The 22,641-nt window shown below is 64.1% G+C and overlaps 3 protein-coding genes across 3 annotated transcripts; 1 reads left to right on the plus strand and 2 right to left on the minus strand.

Annotated features, from left to right (window-relative positions):
* Positions 1 to 4,200: 4,200 nt before the first annotated feature.
* Mvb12a (multivesicular body subunit 12A) lies at positions 4,201 to 9,188 on the plus strand. The gene is given in 10 exon segments (XM_042671230.1): positions 4,201 to 4,371; positions 4,458 to 4,556; positions 5,154 to 5,210; positions 5,212 to 5,251; positions 7,419 to 7,545; positions 7,944 to 8,063; positions 8,132 to 8,226; positions 8,380 to 8,441; positions 8,795 to 8,851; positions 8,940 to 9,188. Coding segments are annotated over 10 exon segments (804 nt in total). The 5' UTR covers positions 4,201 to 4,287; the 3' UTR covers positions 9,003 to 9,188.
* A 2,583-nt stretch (positions 9,189 to 11,771) lies between these two features.
* Positions 11,772 to 15,826, minus strand: Tmem221 (transmembrane protein 221). Its single transcript, XM_042671231.1, has 4 exons — positions 15,519 to 15,826; positions 12,428 to 12,513; positions 12,005 to 12,294; positions 11,772 to 11,885 (listed from the first exon to the last, which is right to left on the minus strand). The coding sequence occupies exons 1-4, from the start codon at positions 15,824 to 15,826 to the stop codon at positions 11,772 to 11,774; spliced, it is 798 nt and encodes a 265-aa protein (XP_042527165.1).
* Positions 15,827 to 19,895: 4,069 nt separating this feature from the next.
* Positions 19,896 to 22,222, minus strand: Nxnl1 (nucleoredoxin like 1). The gene is made up of 2 exons (XM_042671232.1): positions 21,539 to 22,222; positions 19,896 to 20,208 (listed from the first exon to the last, which is right to left on the minus strand). Exons 1-2 carry the CDS (start codon positions 21,862 to 21,864, stop codon positions 19,896 to 19,898), a joined length of 639 nt encoding a protein of 212 aa, XP_042527166.1. The 5' UTR covers positions 21,865 to 22,222.
* Between the last annotated feature and the right edge of the window lie 419 nt (positions 22,223 to 22,641).

Here is a 22,641-nt window from a genome sequence, read left to right on the forward strand (position 1 = left end):
CAGAGTAGCTAGGAGGACAGCATGAGCCCCCGGTGCCCGGCTGGAACTGTCGTGTCAGACTCCTGTTGTAAGTAAACTTTTTGAGTAAGTGGAGTATGAATAAAGAGCCAGAAGGTGAACTCCGCAGACCGGCGGGTTTCATTCGAGTTGTACACTTGGGAAGGGCAACCAGGCCTCCCCCAGAGCCTGGCTGTGCGGGAGATGGCACCCACACAGCTGATTCCCTTCTGCCAGGCAGAAGTCGGGGCTGCGGAGGCAGGGTGAGGCCGACTGAAGCTGAAGCAGATTCATTTTCCTTCCCCACTCGGTGTTCTCGTTTCCACATGGTTCCATGGGGAGGGGCCCCCTGTGGTGCCCACCCCCGGCACAGCCCCAGGGCTCCTCCGGTTTCTGGTGTTGTCCGTGTGTACCTCAAATTGCTCCAGCTTTGGCTCGTCATCCGTGTAGCTCTGCAAAGCTCTGGAATGTTCCTCAGAGAGGAGGGAGCCCAGCACCCCTGCGGGTGTGTGTGGGGTGACCCCCTCTCTCACTCTGTATGGCATAGAGACTGGGCTTTACCCCCAGACCCCAAGGCCAGGAGTTCCAGCTCAGGTCTGGCCCCACACCCCCACAGGCCATCGATGAAGAATTACTGAGCCCCAACAGTGGGACTCAGAGCTGTCCCCGCTGCCGCCCACTGGGCCATCTCCCCGCTTTCCCCCTGAACAAACGCACTCCGGGGGCCTTGTGAGAGGCCCACACTAAGACCACTGCTGATGCTGCCTCCCTGACCAACACAGATGCTGTGCAAACCTTGAAACGCCTCAGTCAAAGTAACATAGCTCCCGACCTGGCCTCCACCCACCGGCCTCCACCTCACCGGCCTCCTGCCTTCACTCTTTCCATCTCATATTGTAAGGGGTGGGGACACCATTCCCAGGCTTCTCTCCCCAATCAAGCCTGTTGCTCACCTTTTCTTTATTCTGATACCCTTGTGACTTGGCTTCCCAACAAATGGTGCTGAACCAGAGACAGTTCCCTGGAGGACTGTCCTTGAAGGGGACTCTTGTTAGAAATGCACCATTCTCTGGTGTCAGAAACGAACGGACACACAGGAGACAGAGGAGACGTTGTCGAGGCAATTTACTTTTGTGCAAAAGCGTGCAATGCCATCAGTCTACGCGGAGCTGGGCAGACATGCCAGGCAGGGCGGTCCGCTAGGATTTATCCCAACCCAAACTGCTCCTCCCCATCAAGAAGCTAGGCTCACAGTCTGACACAACTGATTACCAGGGCAGAGAGGGGCCATTCTTTCATTCCCATCCAAGTTACTTTTCTTGTTTTCCGTGCCTGCCAGCTGGGAGTCGGAAGCTGGAGGAGGTCAGCAGAAAGCTCCCACTCACATTCCTTTTAACTCCACCAATAAGATTTTTCCTAACAAGCAACACACCTGGTATTTGCAGCTTTATTTTTTTAAAACTCCTTTGATAAAGATTTGTCTTCTACCAGGCACCGGCGGCTTACGCCTGTAATCCTAACTACTCAGGAAGCTGAGATCTGAAGAGCACAGTACAAAGCCAGCCTGGGCAGGAAAAATCCGTGAGACTCTAATCTTCAACGAACTACTCACAAAAAGCCAGAAGTGGTGCTGTGGTTCAAACAGCAGAGCACTAGCCTTGAGCAAAAGAAGCTCAGGGACAGTGTCCAGGCCCTGAGTTCAAGCCCCAGGACCAGCAAAAATAAAGATGTATTTCCCTAACATGGTTAGCTGGTCACAAGCAGTACAGATAATAGCTACAATTGCAGTGAATAAAGCAAACAATCCCAGGAAATATCAATATACAATACCAAATACACTTTGGTTTGACAGAAAAGAATACTTTCTCTCACATACCCACCTCCTCTCCTTCCTCCCCAGCCTGAAGGAGGCCTGGCTGCCCTTCCCGGGCTTCCGCTCCCCAATAAAGCTTGTTGGGCTGCTGAGTTCACTTTCTGCCTCTTCTTTATTCTGACACCCTCATGATTCAGTTTCCTAACAATGCTGAAGGCAGAGAGAGGTCATTCCTCACAGTGCAGCGGCGGGAGGACAGCGTGTGTGTGTGTCCTCACCTCTCCAGGGTGCAACCGTGGGCTTCAGGTAGCATGGGAAGGGTGGGCGTGCGTGGGGGTGGGCGTGCATGGGGAGGGGTGGATGTGCGTGGGAGTGGGCGTGCGTGGGGGGTGGATGTGGGTGGGGGTGGGTGTGCATGGGGAGGGGTGGACATGCGTGGGGGTGGGCATGCATGGGGAGGGGTGGACGTGCGTGGGGGGTGGGCGTGTGTGGGGGTGGGCGTGCATGGGGAGGGGTGGGCATGCGTGCGGGTGGGCGTGCATGGGGAAGGGTGGGCGTGCGTGGGGGTGGGCGTGCATGGGGAGGGGTGGACGTGCGTGGGGAGAGGTGGATGTGCGTGGGGGTGGGCGTGCATGGGGAGGGGTGGATGTGTGTGGGGGTGGGTGTGCATGGGGGGTGGGCGTGCATGGGGAGGGGTGGGTGAGCATGGGGAGGGGTGGATGTGCATGGGGGGTGGGCGTGCATGGGGAGGGGTGGATGTGTGTGGGGGTGGGCGTGCATGGGGGGTGGGCGTGCATGGGGAGGGGTGGGTGAGCATGGGGAGGGGTGGGTGAGCATGGGGGGCGGGCGTGCATGAGGAGGGGTGGGCTGCATGGGGGATGCTCACAGTTACCGCAGCCTGGTCACAGGTGTAGCCGCTTGACCACCAGCTCGGTCTTTGTCCTTGGAGGAGTCAGAGGCTGTTTATTAGTGGACTGGGACAGGAGCCAGTGGGCTCCTGAGTTTCGGGCTGTTTGCTTTAAGACAGTGAGGAGGCACGGCCTGAGCACGGGGCATTTGCCTTCCTTCCACACCGAGGCTCCTCTGCCTCCTGCAGAGGAGGAGCTGATAAAGGACCTGCAGAGGCAACAGCCCCAATCACAGGACACAGACACAGGTTGGGGGACAGAGCAGCTTCTGGGTGCCTCCTACAGCCTCTCGGAAGCCAGCTGTTCGATAATTCTGTGTGCACGCAGAGCTGGGATGGCCCTGGGGCCTTGGAGAGCAGGTGTGCTGAGCCACACCCCAGCCCTTCTAAATGCACCTGCGCAGGGGAAACTAGAAAGTAAGTCCTGGAGCGCGCTGGACGCCAATGGCTCTCACCAGTGATCCGAGCTACTCAAAGGCTGAGGTCGGCGGATAGCAGTTGAAAGCCAGCCTGGGCAGGAAAGTTCATGAGACCTTTACCTCCAGTTGAACCACCAAAAGCTAAAAGTGGAGTTGTGGCTCAAGTGGTAGAGTGCAAAAAGATCAGGGATAGGGGCACAGCCCTGAGTTCAAGGCCCAGGGCGGACACACGGACACACACACCCGCAGAAACTTCAAACAAGTAACCAACGAGTAACTTCTCTCACTGACATAAAGCGGAAGGCCACGGGGCAAGGCCACTCCGGGGGCCTGGGGGACACTGGCGCTCATCCCGCACCGCAAACCACAACCTCAGACTTGACCTCTGACCTCCCCAGGATACCGGCTACACCGGGTTGGCCATTCCCAGCCCCTCGGGGACCGCGGCCAGTCCCGGCCGGCGCCTGTCTGTCGGTCGGCATCCGTCTCTGACAGTCATCAGCGTCGGAGGCCAGAGGCCCAGGCCGAGAGCAACGCTCCAAACCCCGGCGCCGCACTAACAACGACGACGACGACAATCAGAACGCGACTGGGGCCCGAGTCCCCGACAGGCAGCCGAGGATCTCGGTTCGAAGCCAGCCCGGCCTAAAAGCCCCCGCGAGACCCCTACAGCTCCCAAGCACCGCCGGGAAGCCGGGCTGGCGCCGGCGCCCAGGCCCCGCGTTCGAGCCCCGCGACCGACCCAAGAAGTACGTGACCAAAGGCAGCGCCTCTGCCTTCGGAAGCTGAGAAACAGAACGCGGCTCCTCCCGCCATTCCCGCCCGTGTTCCGGGAGCGGGGGAGAGGGGGCGGGGCCGCCGCCGCGAGGAATCCTGGGAAATGTAGTCCCGGCAGCCGAGACCGCGCTTTCCCGGCGGAAGTGGCCGGGCGTGAAAAGACTTCCAGACCTTTTTCCGCAAACGTCGCCGCGGCGCACCTGGCGGCGCGTCAGAGCGCGGCGACGCCGCCTCGCGCGATTGGGCGGCAGCCTTCTGCGCACGCGCATCAGGCCTCGCAAGGCCTTCTGGGAGTTGTAGTCCGGCTCCTGTCGGAACTCGGCCGTCGGAGGTCCGAAGCGATCCGCGCCCTCTGGAGGCGCTTGGCTCCCGGGATGGATCCCGCGCCAGATGCGGCGCCGCTGTCCGGCCTGGTCTGGTCGTCGGCCTCGGCGCCCCCGCCGCGGGGATTCAGCGCGGTGAGCGACAGCGGGCCGGGCCGGGCTGGCGGGCGGCGGCGGGCGGCGGGCGGCGGGCGGGCGGCTGACCCGCGTCCTCCCCGCAGATCGCCTGCACCGTGGAGGGCGCGCCCGCCAGCTTCGGCAAGAGCTTCGCGCAGAAGTCCGGCTACTTCCTGTGCCTCGGCGCCCTGGGCAGCCTGGAGGTGAGCGGCGCCCCGCGTCTTCCCCGCATCTGCCCCGCCCCCCGCGCCCCGTGCCCGCGCCGCGTCTGCCCCGCCCCGCCCCGCCCCCGCCCCGCCCCGCCCCCCGCGCCCGCGCCGCGTCTGCCCCGCCCCCGCCCCGCCCCCGCCCCCCGCGCCCGCCCCCCGCGCCCGCGCCGCGTCTGCCCCGCCCCGCCCCCGCCCCCCGCGCCCGCCCCACGCGCCCGCGCCGCGTCTGCCCCGCCCCCCGCACCCGCCCCGCACCCTGCACCCGCCCCGCCCCGCACCCCGCGTCCCACCCCGCCACTGCCCCGTGCCTCGCACCCGCCCCGCCACTGCCCCGTGCCCCGCACCCGCCCCGCCACTGCCCCGTGCCCCGCACCCGCCCCGCCACTGCCCCGCGCCTGCCCGCACCGCGCACCCCACGCCCCGCGCCCGCCCCGCCACTGCCCCGCGCCCGCCCCGCCACTGCCCCGCGCCCGCCCCCACCCCGCGCCACGCCGCGTCTGCCTCCCTGCCCCCCCCTCCCCACCCCACGCCCCCTCCGTCCCGCGCCCCGCGCCTGCCCCGTCACGCTGACGCCCGCCCCGCCCCGCGCAGAGCCCGCAGGAGAACGTGGTGGTCGACATCCAGGTCGTGGCCGACAAAAGCGCGCTGCCCCCCCGGCTTCGCCCCTGTTTGCGACCCCCTGGACGCCAGTAAGACCCGCGCGTGGCGGGGCCGGGCTGGACGGGGCTGGACGGGGCCGGGCTGGATGGGGCTGGACGGGGCTGGATGGGGCCGGGCTGGAAGGGGCCGGGCTGGACGGGGCGGGGGCTGGACGGGGCCGGGCTGGACGGGGCCGGGCTGGACGGGGCCGGGCTGGACGGGGCGGGGGCTGGACGGGGCCGGGCTGGACGGGGCCGGGCTGGACGGGGCTGGACGGGGCCGGGCTGGACGGGGCGGGGGCTGGGCGGGGCCGGGCTGGACGGGGCGGGGGCTGGGCGGGGCCGGACGGGGCTGGACGGGGCCGGGCTGGACGGGGCGGGGGCTGGACGGGGCCGGGCTGGACGGGGCGGGGGCTGGGCGGGGCCGGACGGGGCTGGACGGGGCTGGACGGGGCCGGGCTGGACGGGGCCGGGCTGGATGGGGCTGGACGGGGCCGGGCTGGACGGGGCGGGGGCTGGGCGGGGCCGGACGGGGCCGGGGCCGGACGGGGCCGGGCTGGACGGGGCCGGGCTGGACGGGGCGGGGGCTGGACGGGGCCGGGCTGGACGGGGCTGGACGGGGCCGGGCTGGACGGGGCGGGGCTGGACGGGGCGGGGCTGGACGGGGCCGGGGCTGGACGGGGCGGGGGCTGGGCCAGACGGGGCCGGGCTGGACGGGGCCAGCCTGGGGCTGGACGGGGCCGGGGTGGCCACCCGAGCTCCCGGACCACGGGCGCCCCGCAGGCCACCGCGTCCCGGCCCTCGCCGCGCCTCTCCCCGCCGCCGTTGTCTCTTACATCTGGGTTTCTGGGGTGATCATGGACGCTGGAGAGGGCAGCTTTTCAGTAGGGCACTGGCCTACTGTTGGTGAGGGCCCTCCCTCCCCCTCCCTCCCCCTCCCCCTCCCTCCTCCTCCCTCCCCCTCCCTCCTCTCCCCTCCCCCTCCCTCCCCCTCTCTCCTTCCCCCTCCCCCTCTCTTCTCCCCCTCCCTCCCCCTCTCCCCCCCTCCCCCTCTCTCCTCCCCCTCCCTCTCCCTCCCCCCTCCCTTCCCCTCCCTCCTCCCCCTCCATTTCCCTTCCCTCCTCCCTTCTCCTTCCCTCCTCCCTCTCTCTCCTCCCCCTCCATTTCCTTTTCCTCCTCCCTTCTCCTTCCCCCCTCCCTCCCTTCCCTGCACTGGACTTGAACTCAGAGCCCTGCACTCCTGCTTACCACTGGGCTTGGTTGGAGATGAGTCTTGAAGACTTTCTTGCCCAACTTTGAACCTTGATCCTCCAAGTCCTGTATAGCTAGGGTTACAAACATAGACCATGAGCTGGGAAGGTGGCTCAGTGGTAGAGTGCTCGCCTCGCATGCATGAGGCCCTGGGTTCGATTCCTGCACCACATTAGCAAAAAAAGCCAGAAGTGGTGCTGTGACTCAAGGGGTAGAGCGCCAGCCTTGAGCTGAAGAGCTGAGGGGCAGTGCCCAGGCCCAGAGTTCAAGGCCCACAACATGGGCCTCAACATAAACCACTGGCACCTGCCTGGCTCCATTCTTGGCTTTTTTTTTTCTCACACTCTTTCTCTTTTCTCTTTGTCAGTCATGGGGCTTGAACTCATGGCCTCAGGGCCTGGGTGCTGTCCCTGAGCTTTTGGCTCAAGGCAAATTCTCTACCAACCACTTGAGTCCCAGCACAACTTCAGGTTTTCTGGTGGTTCCTTGGAGATAAGAGTCTCATGGGTTTCCCTGCCCGGGCTGGCTTTGAACCGTGATCCTCAGATCCCAGCCTCCTGAGTCGCTGGGATGACAGGCGGGAGCCACCGGCCCCAGCTTCTGGCTTTCTTTTTTTTTACAATTCTTTTTAAAAAGTGTAAAAACCCTTCTGACCTCAGCAGCTCTAAACAGGCTTTGGCTGGATTTGGTGAAGGAACTGTGTCTGCTGCCCCCTGGTGTCGAGAACTAAGGGTGGAGAGGTTTGGAAGAGTGGAGGGACTGGCTCTGAGCCAGCCTGCCCGTCTGCTCCAGGGTGTTGTCCGGCCCCCTCCTGAGGCTCTACTTGTAAGGGGGTGGCCTGCCCCAGTGCTGAGCTGCTTAAACAGCGCCCGTGACCAGTGCTGAGCTGCTTAAACAGCGCCCGTGGCCTCAGCCTTGAGCCATCTTTGGGCCCTCTCATCTCTGCCCCGCTCTCTGTCACTCCCAGAGGCCTCCGTGTCCAAGAAGAAACGAATGTGCATGAAGCTGATGCCTCTGGGGGCTGCAGACGTGGCTGTGTTTGATGTCCGGCTGAGTGGGAAGACTAAGACTGTGCCTGGATACCTGCGAGTTGGGTAGGCTTGGCCAGGTCGGCCTGCCTCCCGGCCCCCGTCCAGTCCTGTCCTGTCCTGTCTGGGCTGGGCCACCTCCCTCACGACTCCTGTCCTGACTGGTCTGGCCTGGGCCTCCTTCCAGCCTCCTGTCTCTTTGCCACCTGGGTGTGCCTGTTCTCTGTGCCAGTTCAGGGACAGCTGTATGTCTTGTGAGTCACCAAGGAGCAGGGAGGGGTGTGTAGCAGGGATGCTGACCACACCCAGCACTGTTAGTATGCATGTCAGGTTGAGGGTCAGGATGGCAGAACAGAAATCTCATCCACATGGGGTTCATGTGGAGGCCCAGATCCCCAGCGGCTCCCAGCGGCTCCCCTGCCCTGGCTGTATCTTGGGTCAGAATTGTGTTTCTCCTGCTCCAGGGACATGGGTGGCTTTGCCATCTGGTGCAGGAAGGCCAAGGCACCACGGCCAGTGCCCAAGCCCCGAGCGCTCAGCCGTGACCTGCAGGGCCTCTCGCTGGACCCCGCCGGCCAGCCCAGGTGAGTCCTCGGGCCCCTGAGGGGGGGTCGGGGCTGGCCAGGCCTCACAGGGTCATCGTCCCCCCCAGCAAAAGCAGCTTGCCAGAGCGCACCCTGTCCCGGGCCTCCACGCTTTGCAGGAGCGACTCCATCTACCAGGCATCCAGCCTCTACGGGATCTCCGGTGAGCGCCGTGGGGAAGGCGGGGTGCAGGCCTGTCCTCCACCCGTGCCAGCCCCAAGGCTGTAAGGCTTTCCTGAGGTGCTGCAGGTGGCACGGGGGAGGGGGTCTTGACGGCCTCAGCCCTCAGCTCTTTGCCTGACATGATCTCTTCCAGCCATGGATGGGGTTCCTTTCACGCTGCACCCACGTTTTGAGGGCAAGGGCTGTGGCCCCCTGGTGAGTTGGGGTCCTGGGGAGTCCTGGGGAGTCGGGTCTGCTCACCTTCTGGTGCCACGCTGCCCAAGGCCCCTCAAGGAGGCTCTAGTTCTAGAATGGGAGCAGGAGGGCCTCTAGTTCTCGTGCTGGGCCGCAGCTTCTGGGGCAGTGGGGGAGAGCCCCACGCGTGCAGGGGTGTGTAAAGATGGAGGGTGCTGGCCCGGCCGTGCCTGTCACCCTGACCTCAGGAGTCAGAGGGAAGGGCCATGAGCTCAGGCCACACAGACCTTGTCCCAAGTTAGAAAAACGGGGGAAGGGAATGGGTCCCCAGGGGGCGTGGGGAGACTCACCAGCCACCGCTCGCCCGCCGCCAGGCCTGCTCTGCCTTCGGGGACCTGACCATCAAGTCGCTGGCAGACATCGAGGAGGAGGTGGGTCCTGGGGGTGGGGGGGAGGCTCCCATCATCCCGCGGGCCTGGTCTCCACGCCCAGCCCCCTTCCCTTACTGTGTCCCCCCAGTACAACTATGGCTTTGTGGTGGAGAAGACAGCTGCTGCCCGGCTGCCTCCCAGTGTCTCCTAGCAACCGAAGCCGGGCCTGTGCCGCCACCTGGCCCGTGCCCACGGCTATGGGGGGCTCCACCCCCACCCAGTCCTGGGGCCACGGCCTGGGGCGGGGTCAGCTGGATCCCACCTGTGCCTTCAGTGACTTGTCAAAACCACAGCCACGCGCCCCGCAGCTCTGGGAATAAACACTACCTGTCCTGCTGAGTGGCGTTGGTCCTTCCCAAACAAGTGGGAGAGTGCTGGGGAGCCAAGGACGGGGTAGAGGGAGCCGGACCTGCAGTGCCCCCCATGCAGTGGGAGCCGCCGTTTCTGTCAAGCTGACCATGGCGTCCCAGTCTGCATCTGGGAGTCAGGGAGACGGAGGCAGGCACGGCAGCAGTCCCTCCACCACAGTGCCTGTCAGGACTGGCAGCTCAGCCGCAGCTGCAGGCCGCGCGGTCAGAGCAGCCGTCCACCACCCAGGCTGTCCACCACCCAGGCCGCGCAGGCAGAGCGGCCATCCACACCCAGGGCTGGGGACAGGACCCGCGGTCTGCAGGCTGTGGCCGGCTGGCCAGAAGCCCCCCTCACTGCCCACTGGCCGGATCGGGCACTGGCTCACGGGTGGCACCATGTCCAAGCCGGAGTCAGTACTGGCTTGGGGAAGAGGGTGGAAAGTGGGCGCACACGACCCCCTCAGGGGACACAGAATCCTTCTGACTTGTGTTCAAGACCTGAGAGCTGGGCGCCGGTGGCTCCCGCCTGTCATCCCAGCTACTCAGGAGGCTGAGATCTAAGGATCACAGTTCAGAGCCAGCCCAGGCAGGAAAGTCCATGAGACTCTTATCTCCAATAAACCACCAGAAAACCAGAAGTGGTGCTGTGGCTCAAGTGGTAGAGCACTCACCTTGAGCTGAAGAACTGAAGGACAGCTCCCAGGACCTGAGTTCAAGCCCCAGGACCAACAAAAAAGACTTGAGAGCAGGGTTTCACCCCAATGGGAGAGCCAGTGGTGTTTTCAGTGTAGCAAGGGGGAGGGGGGGAGCCCTGGGAGCAAGGCGGAGAGACCCCATCCTTGCTGCCTGGGGCTACGGTTGAAGATAGGCCCGGGGGCAGCCCTGGGGGACAGGCGGGGCTGAGCTGGACTTGGCACAGGTGAGAGCTACCCAGGCCCAGCTTTGTTCTTGGGGAGATGGCTGTGCAAGCTACCCTGGGTGGCGTCGCTGCAGGGGTGTTGGGCTGAGCCAGCCAGCCACCTTGCCTGGTTGTGGCCTCGGTAGCTGGGCGCCTGCCTGTACTGGGGCCCCGTCCCTGCACCCCCGTGCAATCCGATCCAGCTGGGAAGCAAGGGCTTCTGCCTGAACCCCCTGCAACTCCCTGAGACCGTCCCGATCATCCTGGCTGTCAGCGTGGGCCAGGGCCTGTTGGTGACCGGTGCTAGCTTGAGTCCCCTGGGCCTCCCAGCCTGCAGCCCTCGGCAGGGCCGGTGCAGCCACACTGAGGGTGAGGCCCTGCCCCATAGCTCCTGTCCTACACTCCAATCACCTGCCAGTCATCTGTGGCACCGCCCCCACGGGTTACCACTGTGGTCCTCTCCAATCACCACTCCTACACAAGGAGCCCTTGTGGATGGCTGAATGGCATGAGGGCTGGAGTTCTCTCCACGGCCTCCAGCCCCAGCTAGTGGGTGGCTCAGGTGAGGCCTGCGGTGTAAGGTGTCCAGGCCAGGCCTGGACGCTAATTCTGGTTTGTGGAGCTTTTTGTTGTTAGACAAGGCTGTGCTCCGCCAGGCTGGAGGCCAAAGACAGAAGCCAGGTGTGGTCCCATGACGCCGGGGGCTCTGCCTGGCTCCCTGGTGTCTGCACAGGGGCTGCCACACCTGGATTGGGTGTCCGAGCCCGGGCCAAGTGCCCAGCTGCAGCCCGAGCAGGCCTCAGCCGAGGTCAGCAAGTGCTGGCAGCTGTACCCCTCCTGGTCCTCGGACCCCAGCCTTCCCCTGCACCTGGGCCTCGGACCCCAGCCCTCCCCTGTGCCCGCGGACCCTCGGCTCTGGCCACAAACTGTCTCGTGAATGGCCCATTCCTTGGGCCTCAGCTCACTAAAGCCAATTAGGGGCTTTCAGTACTGAACCCAAGCTTGTGACCCCAGGCCCATACTGTCAGGGGCCTCGAGCTGATGAGTGAGGAAGCAGACTACCTCCAGCCACCTTTGAGGTGCAGACATGAGCTGTATGCTTATGTAGACACAGAACTGCGGCCAGGGAGCAGAGCACAGACCCATTCAACAGCCTAGTCAAGACGGCCCTGCGGGAAGGTTCCAGAAAGACGGTGCTGGGCGCGGCTCAGCCCTGCCTTGTCCACGCAGGCTGGGGCAGGCGCCGGGCGGCGGGGTGCACAGCCTCCCCATCCCCCGTGCAGCATCCAGAGGCCTGGGAGGTGGCAGCCGAGCAGTGGCCAAGGGCTGCCCAGCCTCCTCCGCCTGCAGCTGACCTTCCTCTGCTGCCCCTGGGTCCCGGGCACCCAGCGTGGCCCCAGGGACAGGCCGAGGGACCTCTGGGGACCTCTCTCCATTTGGGGTGCAGGTGGAACCAAACCTGTGCACCCCAGGAAATTCACGTGTGACGATCAGCAGTACTTGGGGGGCCACAAGAGTCACGTGCCCGGAGCCACCGGCTCCTGGCGTACCCCTGTCCGTGTGGCACATGGGAGCATGGGCTGGGACTGGATTTCTGTGGTGTGAGCTGGAAGGGGCCAGTTCAGTCTCCAGGCCGCAGTAGGCATCAGAATGTCCAAGACTGAGCCATCTGTCAGCAGCGTGGGCTCACCGGGGAGGGGGGAACTCCAGGTGTGAGCCCCACCTCGAGCTCAGAACCGGGACCCCTGCTGCGCCCCTGCCCCTCCTGGGGCCTGGGTTTCTTCATCTGGGAAACAGATAGAGACATTAGAGGATTAACACCCCAGGCAGGCCTCCTCCCTCCTCCCTCCTCCCCGGCACCAAGGGTGGGGAAGGGAAGGGAAGGCTGGGGCCCTGGCAGCTTGCCATCCGGCCTGGGCCACAGCCAGGGCCCAGGGGGATGCCTGGACTCCAGGAAGGTGGGTGGGAGGACCAGGGGTTAGTACCTTGCTGGGGCTGAGCCCCGGGGACCCCAGCGGTGCGGGCTGGGTCGTCTTCTGAGCATGGTGGGGACGGCTCATGGGGACCACGGCGGGCGGCCCGGAGCAGGACGTAGGTCAGCACTGCCACCAGGACCAGGGCTCCTGAGCCCAGAACCGACGCTGCTGCAGCCCCTGTCTCGATCTCAAAAAGCAGCAAGGCGTAGAGGGAGAGCGCTGGGGGAGCGATGGGTACGCAGTCACTGGTGAGGACAGCGAGCGTCAGCAGGGAGCCCGGATCCCAGAGCGAGGCCCCACGGGGGTCGCCCCACCGCCCAGCCCTGAGCCCCGACCCTGTCCCCGCACACACCTGCCAAGTAGACAGACAGGCCACAGCAGAGCAGTCCCAGGACCGCGTGCCTCACCGCGCGGCAGTCGTAGAAAAACCATTCGGACCTGGGGCACAGGAACACAGGAGAAAAAGGGGCTCAGGAGAGCCGGGCAGCGCTGGCTCACGCCTGTCATCCCAGCCACTCAGGAGGCTGAGATCTGAGCATTGCAGTTCAAAGCCAGCCCAGGCAGGAAAGTCCGTGAGACTCATCTCCAGTGAACCACCAGAAAACCAGAAGTGGCACTGTGGTTCAAGTGGTAGAGCACCAGCCTTGAGCTGAAGAGCTGAGGGACAGCGCCCAGGCCCAGAGTTCAAGACCCACGACCAACCAAAACATACCAAAACCAAAAAGGACTCAAAAGGGGCTGGGAAGGTGGCTCAGTAGTAGAGCGCTTGCCTTGCATGCATGAGGCCCTAGGTTTGATTTCTCAGCACCACATAAGCAGAAAAAAGCTGGAAGTGGTGCCATGGCTCAAGTGGTAGAGCGCTCCCCTTGAGCTGAAGAGCTGAGGGACAGCGCCCAGGCCCGGAGGTTAGGCCCCACCCACAACTGACCAAAAAAAAAAAAAAAAGGGCTCAGAAGATGGTGGTGGAAAGGCTACAAGATGAAAGGTGTATGATACTACCTGGTATCTACTAACCTTACTAACCTTCTCATCCACCTATATGCGCTCACTCACCCATCCATCCACTCACCCATCCACCCATCCATCCATCTACCACCCACCCATCCACCCATCTATCCACAAATCCATCCATCTACCACCCACCCATCCATCCATCCACCCATCCACCCACCCATCCACCCACCCATCCATCCACGCATCCATCCACCTATCCACAAATCCATCCACCCACCCATCCACCCACCCATCCATCCACCTATCTACAAATCCATCCACCCACCCATCCATCCACCTATCTACAAATCCATCCACCCAGCTATCTACAAATCCATCCACCCATCCATCCACCTATCTACAAATCCATCCACCCAGCCATCCACCCACCCTCCCACCCACCCATCCATCCACCTATCCACAAATCCATCCACCCATCCATTCACCCATCCATCCAGGCACCACCCATGCACCCATCCATCCATCCATTCACCTGTCAGCCCTGCCCATTGTTCATCCACCCACCCCATCCACCTGTTTGCCATCCATTGCTCCTTCCCTGAGCCCATGTCCCACATCAGTCCCCGCAAACATCTGGACTCACGAGGCAGCTACAAGCACAGGTGTTTACTGGGCCCTGCTTTCCATCCTACAGCATGCCTGCTCCAAGGGCCTGAGCTTGTGCTCAGGAGGCCGGGATGTGCTTCCATCCTGCCCACCCTCCACCCATAAAAACTGGTGTCCTCGAGGCCATCTCTCTCCCTGCCTCTATTTTGGCTGTGGCCAGAGGGAAACATTCCAACTTGAGTCCTGGCTCCTTCCTGCTCTTCCTGTCAAGGGCACTTGGCCAGGGTCCCGCACACGGTTCCATCCCCCTACACATGGGCTTGTGCCCCAGGGACCTTGTACATGCCCAGGAACAGTCCCACAGATCTTCTGCCTGTTTTTCATCCTCAAGTCCTGGCAGAGCTCCCCCTGACTCTTCCCTCTTCTCTCTGCCCCCTCACCCTAATCTCCTCCTTTCCCAGTACCCATCCCCCTCTGAAATCGTGTTTTTGCCATTGTGGGTGCTGTGGTTTGTTTTGTTTTGTTTTTGGTGGGTCGTGGGGCTTGAACTCTAGGTCTGGGCATTATCCCTGAGCTCTTCAGCTCAAGGCGAGCTCTTTACCACTTGAGCCCCAGCGCCACTTCCTTGGGTGCTGCGGTTTGAATGCAGGCCTCTCAAGCTCCCTCAGCTTCCAGCTGGGCGGGTGCTCTACGGCCTGGGCCACTCCTCCTGCTCTGCTTTTTTTGCTGATAGTTTGGGAAATGGAGTCAGCTGGACTTTTCTGCCTGGGCCGATCTCAAGCCCAGCTCCTCCTGCTCTCACCCCCTCCAGGAGCTAAGATTCCAGGCCTGAGTCCCAGCCCGGTCGGCTCTGGGGTCTGCTGACCCTCAGTGAGGGTCTGCTCCATCCCCTGCCCCTGTTCCTGTCCAGTGTCCGGTCCCCCCCCACCCCCCACCCCCATCCCCCCATCCTGTCCCATCCCCATCCCCGTTCCCTGTCCCACCCCCGTCCGCTGTCCTTGTCCCGTCCCTGTTCCCGGTCCCCTGTCCCTGGTCCCCTTCCACCCATTCCTGGTCGGCCAGCCCAGCCCCTGAGGACGCCGAGCTCAGGTTGGAGAGAGGAACCGGTGAACTTCCAGACCCCGCGGGAAGATGGCGCCTACTCGGCTCGGATGAGCCCGGCCGGCCCCGCGGAGCCCCAAGGCGAGGCCGAGCCGGAGGGCCCTCGGCCCAGGCCGCACCCGGACTCCGCCTGCCCCGGGTGAGGAGCCAGCGGCCGCCCCGGGCACCGGGCTGGGGGCGCGGTGGGGCGGGCGCGGGAAGCGGGGAGGACTGCGGCTCGGCAGCCCGACATGGCCGAGGCCTCAGTTTATCACCGGTGGAGGCACCTGTTGAACGTGTCAGACATGCCGGGGAGGGGGGTGGGAGCCGCCGTGCCCCCCCCCCGCCCCCTACCTGCCCGGCCCCCGCTGCCCGGCCCCCCCCAGCCCGGTCCCCCCCCCCGCCTGGCCCCCCCCCCGCCCGGCCCCCCCTGCCCGGCCCCCCCCCCCGGTCCGGCCCCCCCTGCCCGGGACCCCACCCGCCCGGGCACCCCCCGCCCGGCCCCCCCTGCCCGGGACCCCCCCCACCCGGCCCCCCCTGCCCGGGACCCCCCCCGCCCGGCACCCCCCTGCCCGGGACCCCCCCTGCCCGGCCCCCCCTGCCCGGGACCCCCCCGCCCGGCACCCCCTGCCCGGGACCCCCCCACCACCCGGCCCCCTACCTGCCCGGCCCCCCCCCCCGGCCTGGCCCCCCGCCCCCTACCTGCCCGGACCCCCCCGCCTGGCCCACCTACCCCGCCCACCCGGGCCCCCCCCCGCCCAGGCCCCTCCCCCGCCCCGCCCCCTCCCTGCCCGGCCCCCTACCTGCCCGGGCCGGGCCCCCGCGCCAGCTCGGCGCCCAGGTGGCCGCAGAGGCCGGCGAGCAGCAGGCCTGCGAGGCCGAGCACCAGCGCCAGCGCGGCCAGCGCGGCGGCCAGCGGCAGCAGCGCGCCCGCCGCGTCCTCGGGCAGCCCGGGCCCCGCGCTCGGCGCCCCGCGCCGCGGCCCCCGCAGCTCCGCGCGCCCCGCCTGCAGCTGGAACAGCAGCTGCGCGCCCAGCGCCGCCAGCACGGCCGCGGGGATGCCGAGCGCGGGCAGCGCGGCCAGCACGCGGCCGCCGTACGTGCGGGCCATGGCGGGGTCGCGCTGCGAGAGCGCCGGACAGCTGCCACCCAGAGTTCCCTGCTCTGCGGGGACCCCGCGGGCGCCCCGTCCCGGTCTGCGGGGCGGGGCGTGAAGGGGGCGGGGACAGAGGGCAGCGGAGCATGGAGCCCGCGCTGGATTGGACAGGGGCTGCTGGGCGGGGGCAGAGCCCCATGGGCGTGACCAGAGGCGGGGCTTAAGAACTGGGTTTTGCCTGTGTGGGCGTGGCCCGAGGCGGGGCAGGGCTTAAGAACTGGGTTTTGCCTGTGTGGGCGTGGCCCGGGGCGGGGCTTAAGAACTGGGTTTTGCCTGTGTGGGCGTGGCCCGAGGCGGGGCGGGGCTTAAGAACTGGGGTTTGCCTGTGCGGGCGTGGCCCGAGGCGGGGCGGGGCTTAAGAACTGGGTTTTGCCGGTGTGGGCGTGGCCCGAGGCGGGGCGGGGCTTAAGAACTGGGTTTTGCCGGTGTGGGCGTGGCCCGAGGCGGGGCGAGGCCGGGAAGCAGGGCTGGATTGGATGGGGTCTGCCGTGGGAGATAGGGGCATGGTTCAGGAAGAGTGGGGCTCCCTTTGTGGGCGGGGCCTGAGGCGGAGCCGGGGTCTGGAGTGGGGCGGAGCCATGGGCGTAGTTTGCGAAGGGGCGGGGAGGGGGGCGGCCGATTCCCCGGTTTGCCCCCCCTTCCCCGACCCCCCCCCCCCAACCGATTTTATTACATTTTCCAAAACCACATTTGAGGCCGGGCGCGGCGGCTCGGGCCGGTCACGCCAGCCACTCAGGAGGCTGGGATCTGAGGATCGCGGTTCAGAGCCAGCCTGGGCAGCCAAGTTCGTGACTCATCTTCAACTGCCAAAAAGCTGGAAGTGGCGCTGTGGCTCAGGTGGTGGAGCGCTCGCCTTGAGCTGAAGAGCTGATAGCGCCCAGGCCCAGTTCAGGCCCCACGGCCCACACAGGCGCGCGCGCACACACACGCTTGCGCACGCACACACCACATGCACGAGTGCGCACGCACACACCACACACGCATACGCACACACCACACGCACGCGTGTGCACACGCGCATACCGCACACGCACGAAGTTGAGACGAACAACACAGAAGTTTCCGTTTTATTCAGCGGCGGTGAGCACATCCATCATGTGCACCTTCCCCACGCTCCCGCTGTCCTCCCCCAAGCTGGCGGCCCCGCGGCCCTGCCTGGCAGCCCTGACCCTCCGGACTGGCTCTCCGGCCGTTCGGCCTCTTCGCGGAGGCTCAGTCCGCCCCACACTCGGGCCACAGCCACTTCCAGCTGGTGGCTAACTGGAGACGAGTCTCCCCGCAGCCCAGGCTGGCTTTGAACCCTGGTCCTCGGACGTCAGCCTCCCGAGTAGCGAGGACTGCGGTGGGCTCCTGTTGCAGGACCGCACTGTGGTTGTCCGTTCATCTGCGGGTGAATGTTCGGTGTTTCCACCTTCTGGCAGTCATGCTTGTTACCTGCCTCCCTTTGAGCTCTGAGTGTTGAATTGCTCAGTTAAATCCGTCTTCATTGAAACAGAAAGCAAAACCATCAAACTGTATCCCAAGACAGCCTTGTGTGGTCCTTTCCTGTCAGCTTCCGTGGGAGCTTTCCTTATTTTCCTGCAAACTTCTCAGTTTTCTCCTCCGCCCTCCAGCCCAGATGGTGTGAGGTGGCATTTGCTGTTTTCTTTCTTCTGGTCCTGGGTCTTGAACTCAGGGCCTGAGCACAGTCACTGAGCTCTTTTGCTCAAAGCTAGCACCACTTCTGGCTTTTTATTATTTATTTATATATTTTTTGGGGTCCAGTCATGGGGCCTGAACTCTGGGCCTGGGCGCTGTCCCTCAGCTCTTCAGCTCAAGGCTAGCGCTCTACCACTTGAGACACAGCACCACTTCCAGCTTTTTTCTTTTTGCTTATGTGGTGCTGAGGAATCGAACCCAGGGCCTCAGGCATGCAAGGCAAGCACTCTACCACTGAGCCACCTTCCCAGCCCATGTCTGGCTTTTTCTGTGTATGTGGTACTGAGGAATTGAAACCAGGCTTCAAGCACACTAGGCCAGCACTCTAACACTGAGCCAGCTTCCCAGCCCTGTGGGTTTGTTTGTTTTTTTTTTAATAATTTGAAATTCAGAATTTGATGCCCATAAAGGTTTACTGAAACCACCTTGCAGCTCATCCATTTACAAACCGTCTGCAGCTGCTTATATGCTACAAAGGTTTTGGGGAGATGGACGGTATGGCTGACAAAACTGAAAATACTGTGGCGGGGGAGGGGGGGGGGGCTGGTGCCTTGGCGATTGAGACATGGAGAATTGGGAGTTCAAGACCAGCCTGGACTGCATATCCAATTCAAGGCTAGCCTGAGCTAGCTAGCTGAAGTCCTGACTCCTCCCTCCACCCCGACCCCTGCTGTGGTTTTGTTCTGCATTTCCTTAATAACTGGTGAGGGTGAGCTGGAGAAATATGTGTCCAAGTCCTTGACTGCATCTCAAATTCAGTTACCTGTTTTTTGGAGGTGTGAGTGTGGGTGTCATTTTTTTTTCATTTTGTCAAACAGGGTGGTTTCTTAGCCCCCAGGGGGCCTGGAACTCTCCGTCTCCCTGCCTCTGGCTGCCCAGTGCTGTGCTGGTTTTCAGGGGCACCAGCACCTCACTGGACCTGGGTTAGCTTTTTTGTTGTTGGGTAAAAGTCTGGACAGTACACGTATGTCACCTACCTGACCTCTAGCGTTTCCTCCCATTCTGCGTGCCCTCTCCCCACCCTGTTTCTAAGAAGCACTGACTGCCTGCAGAGAAGGGACAGCTGGGAAAAGCAGGCTGTCTGGCTGCGCCCTCCCGGCCCGGTGTGCCTGAGTCAGCGCCCAAGCAGCATATGCCTATGGCTGTGCCTCTAGCCCCCAGCCCCCTTCCTCCCTCCCTCCCCTTGGACCACCCCTGCAGTCAGGCCTGCTGGTCCCCGAGGTCACACTGGTGCTCACCAGGAGTATTTACATTCACCTGCCTCACAGAAGCACCAGCCACTGGGCCGTCTGCTGTCCGGGAACTCCACGTGCAAAGCCAAGCCCTGGGAAGCCTTCTAGGCTGACATGCCAGGGAAGACGGCAGTGAGAAGTAACAACTTTGCTGCGACAGAGCCAGGGTTATTATTTTGTGTGATCACTTGGGGATTCGTGGGAGACCCCGCTGGCCGGCTGGGGTCCTAGAACACCCGGAAGCAAAGGCTGAGACGTAGTCCATGAAGAACATGAGCAAACCTGTCTCTCACCACAGCTACTCAGGAGGCTGAGATGAAGGATCACGGTTTCAGCCTGGAGAGGAAAGTCTCTAAGACTCCAATTAACTATCACAAAGCCAGAAGTGGAGCAGTGACTCAAGTGGTTGATGCCAGGCTGGAGCACAAAAGCTGGAGACAGTGCCCAGGCGGAGTTCAAGCCCCAGGGCAGCGCACACTGGCGTGGAAGGTCATTATTATTTTTTGGTTGGTCGTGGGTTTTGAACTCTGGGCCTGAGCGATGTCCCTCAGCTCTTCAGCTCAAGGCGAGCACTCTACCGCTTGAGCCATTTCCGGTTTCCTAGTGGTTAACTGAAGATAAGAGTGTCATGGACTTTCCTGCCCGGGCTGGCTTTGAACCGAGATCCTCAGATCTCAGCCTCCTGAGTAGCTGGGATGACAGGCGGGAGCCTCGGTGCCCGCCTGGGATGGTTATTTATTATATGAAAAAGGAATAAAAGCTTAAAAATTCCAGCGTTCTGATGTGCTGCGCCCCGCCCCAGGCCGCGCTCGGGGCGGGGTCAGAACAGCGCCCCGGCCCCGCCCTCCACCGCGGCCCCGCCCCAGGCCACGCTCGGGGCGGGGTCAGAACAGCGCCCCGGCCCCGCCCTCCGCCGCGGCCCCGCCCCAGGCCGCGCTCGGGGCGGGGTCAGAACAGCGCCCCGGCCCCGCCCTCCGCCGCGGCCCCGCCCTCCACCGCGGCCCCGCCCCAGGCCGCGCTCGGGGCGGGGTCAGAACAGCGCCGCGGCCCCGCCCTCCGCCGCGGCCCCGCCCCAGGCCGCGCTCGGGGCGGGGTCAGAACAGCGCCCCCGCCCCGCCCTCCGCCGCGGCCCCGCCCTCCGCCCGGCGCCGGCCCCGCGGCTCCTGGTCCACGCGGTACTTGCGGCGGCGCAGCGGCTCGGTGAAGCTCCGCGGCACCGGGTCCTCCAGGTCCTCGGCCATCAGGAAGCTGCGGTCCAGCACCTCGGCCGCCTCCTGCCAGTTGGCGAAGCAGGCGGGGCCCAGGCGCTGGATCTCGTCGGCTGCGTCCCGCGTGAGCACGTCCCCGCCCGGCTTCAGCACCACCACGGCCGGCAGGCGCTGCACGGAGAACCGGCGACCGAGCTCCCTGCGGGGAACGCGGCCGGTGGGCGGGGAACGCGGCCGGTGGGCGCTCCGCCGGCCAGGGACGTGCTGGGGCGCTCGGGCCTCCCTGTCTGGGCCAGAGGCCTGGTCCTCCCCGCCAAGTCCTCCCCGCCAGAGGCCTGGTCCTCCCCGCCAAGTCCTCCCCGCCAGAGGCCTGGTCCTCCCCGCCAAGTCCTCCCCGCCAGAGGCCTGGTCCTCCCCGCCAAGTCCTCCCCGCCAGAGGCCTGGTCCTCCCCACCTGAGGCCTGGTCCTCCCCGACAGGTCCCCTCCCACCTCTGGACATGCCTTGCACCTAATGCCCTCGTCCCAGCATAGTTTCTTTCTAAGACCGTGCTTCTCTGACTTCAGCCCCCAGGAGCTTCTTCCTGTGCTGAGCAGCTTTCTCTGCCTTGGGCTTCCCAGAGCCCTGCCCTCCTCTGCATTTGTGCTAGTGATTTCAGTGTGGCTGGGGAAGGGTGTGGAGTGACAGCCCTGGGATGGAGAACCCTACTCCACGCAGGAAGGTGCAGCTGGGGGCAGGCCACGCCAAGGACTGGCCCTGGGTGAGCGCTGAGTGGACGGGTGGGCAGGCCCAGGGGCTAGGGCTGCACAGGCAGTGGGTGAGGGCACAGCCCCATGGCCGGTGGCCCAGTGGAAGGTCAGGAAGTGGCTACCTTATGTTCTGTCCTTGAGCGCATCCATACAAGCCACCCACCCACCTAGACCTGGCAAACAGTAACGGATCTCCTGGGTTTATGTAGACTTCCTGGACATCTGACATTTATTTCTTTAGGTGTGGGATAGGACTTGACTCTGCACATGCTCCATGCAGCCTCTGGATATGCTTTCCCACTGGTTGGAGTTCGAAAAGAACAAAGCCAGGCGCCGATGGCTCACACCTGTCACCCTCGCTACTCAGGAGGCTGAGATCTGAGGACCATGGTTTGAAACCAGCCCAGACAGGAAAGTCTGAGTTCTTATTTCCAGTTAACCAACAAAAAGCCAGACTCCGCGCTGTGCCTCAAATGGTAGAGCGATAGTTTTGAGTGAAAAAGCTCAGGGAAAGTGCCCAGAGTTCAAGACCCAGGACTGGCCGGTAACAAAAAAAACAAGTAAATAACCTCTAACACCATTGTCACATGACCTGCTTTTGGTTCCAGTGTACCCCTCCCCCCTGACTGCCAGGTACTGAGGAACTGGGGCTCTGTCTGTCCTCTTCCATGCTTCTGGCTGCTTTCTCTCCCCTGTCCCTGCTGATTTCTGGGGTCACACCCTGTGGGGGGCTCTTTAAAGCCAGGTCCCTGCTCCCTCCCCCCAGGCCCTGGGACCTCACCTCCTCAGGCCATCCTCAAAGGGCAGGAAGAGCCACTTGTCGGGCATGTCCTTGAGGAACTGGTCCTGCTGCTCCTCCGTGGGGTCCTGGGACACGTACACCAGTGCCAGTTGGGCGGCACGCAGCACGTAGAACTCGTCGGTGAGCCGCACGAAGAAGTCCCGCAGCACTGGGGCGAAGGCCTGGCACCGCGGGCAGCCAGCCGCGCCAAAGAACAGCAGCAGCAGCCGGTTCTCCAGCCTGCGGCACAGCTCCGCCTCGGTGTCCAGCGTGTCCTGGTCGCTGTTGTTGCGCACCAGGATGCTCCCAGAGAACAGGGACACCATGGTAGCCCGGCCAGCCGGGAGGCTCAGAGAGCTTAGGGTAGCTAATCCGCCCACCCACCTGCCCCAGGCTCTGGGGAGCTCTGCCCTGTCTGCCTCTGCAGGCCCCTGGCGCCTGGCCACCCTGCCTCAAAAAACACACAGGATGCAGAGCCACTCGTGAAGATCTGTTCCCTTGTGGTAGTGTGGGCGTGGTAACCAGTGGGGCTCTTGAGATGGAGGCTGGCCTAGTGCAAGGGTGGGTGGCTGGAGAGCAGAAATGGCCTCCAGGGAGGTGCTGGGGAGTATGAGGGTCTGAACTCAGGGCCTCTGGCTCATGAGGGTGCTCCACCTCCTGAGCCACACTCCCAGTCCCTTTGGTCTGCAGTGTTTTTGCCCAAGGTCAGCCTGGTCTGTGATCCCTCAGAGGTGTCCCAGACAGCTGGGATGAACAAAATGACAGTCACGTGGGGCTGACTGGGAGGGGAAGGCCTTGAAATGTCAACCCTCCCAATCCCCATCTCCTGGTGAGCTGAGTGACCAGCTGGACCTGGCTCATTGCCCGGGGCCAGGTGTGAACCACCTGCCCCCATCCCCTCTTCTTTCCCTTCATTTTAGAGGCAGGGAGGTGGAACCTGGGCCTTACACAGACCTCAGGCTTTGAAGGCACTCAGCGCAGACCCTGGGTAGGGACGCTGGCGAGCCCAGGCTGCACAGGCAGCATGGCCAGCGGCACGGTACCCTCTCTGGACTGCTCCCTGGAGGGGGACCTCAAGGGGACTGGCACTCCCCGACCGGCCA

The sequence above is a fragment of the Dipodomys spectabilis genome, unplaced genomic scaffold (genome assembly GCF_019054845.1).
Source record: "Dipodomys spectabilis isolate Male_0828 unplaced genomic scaffold, ASM1905484v1 ptg000609l, whole genome shotgun sequence".
In the NCBI taxonomy this organism is placed as follows: Eukaryota; Metazoa; Chordata; class Mammalia; order Rodentia; family Heteromyidae; genus Dipodomys; species Dipodomys spectabilis.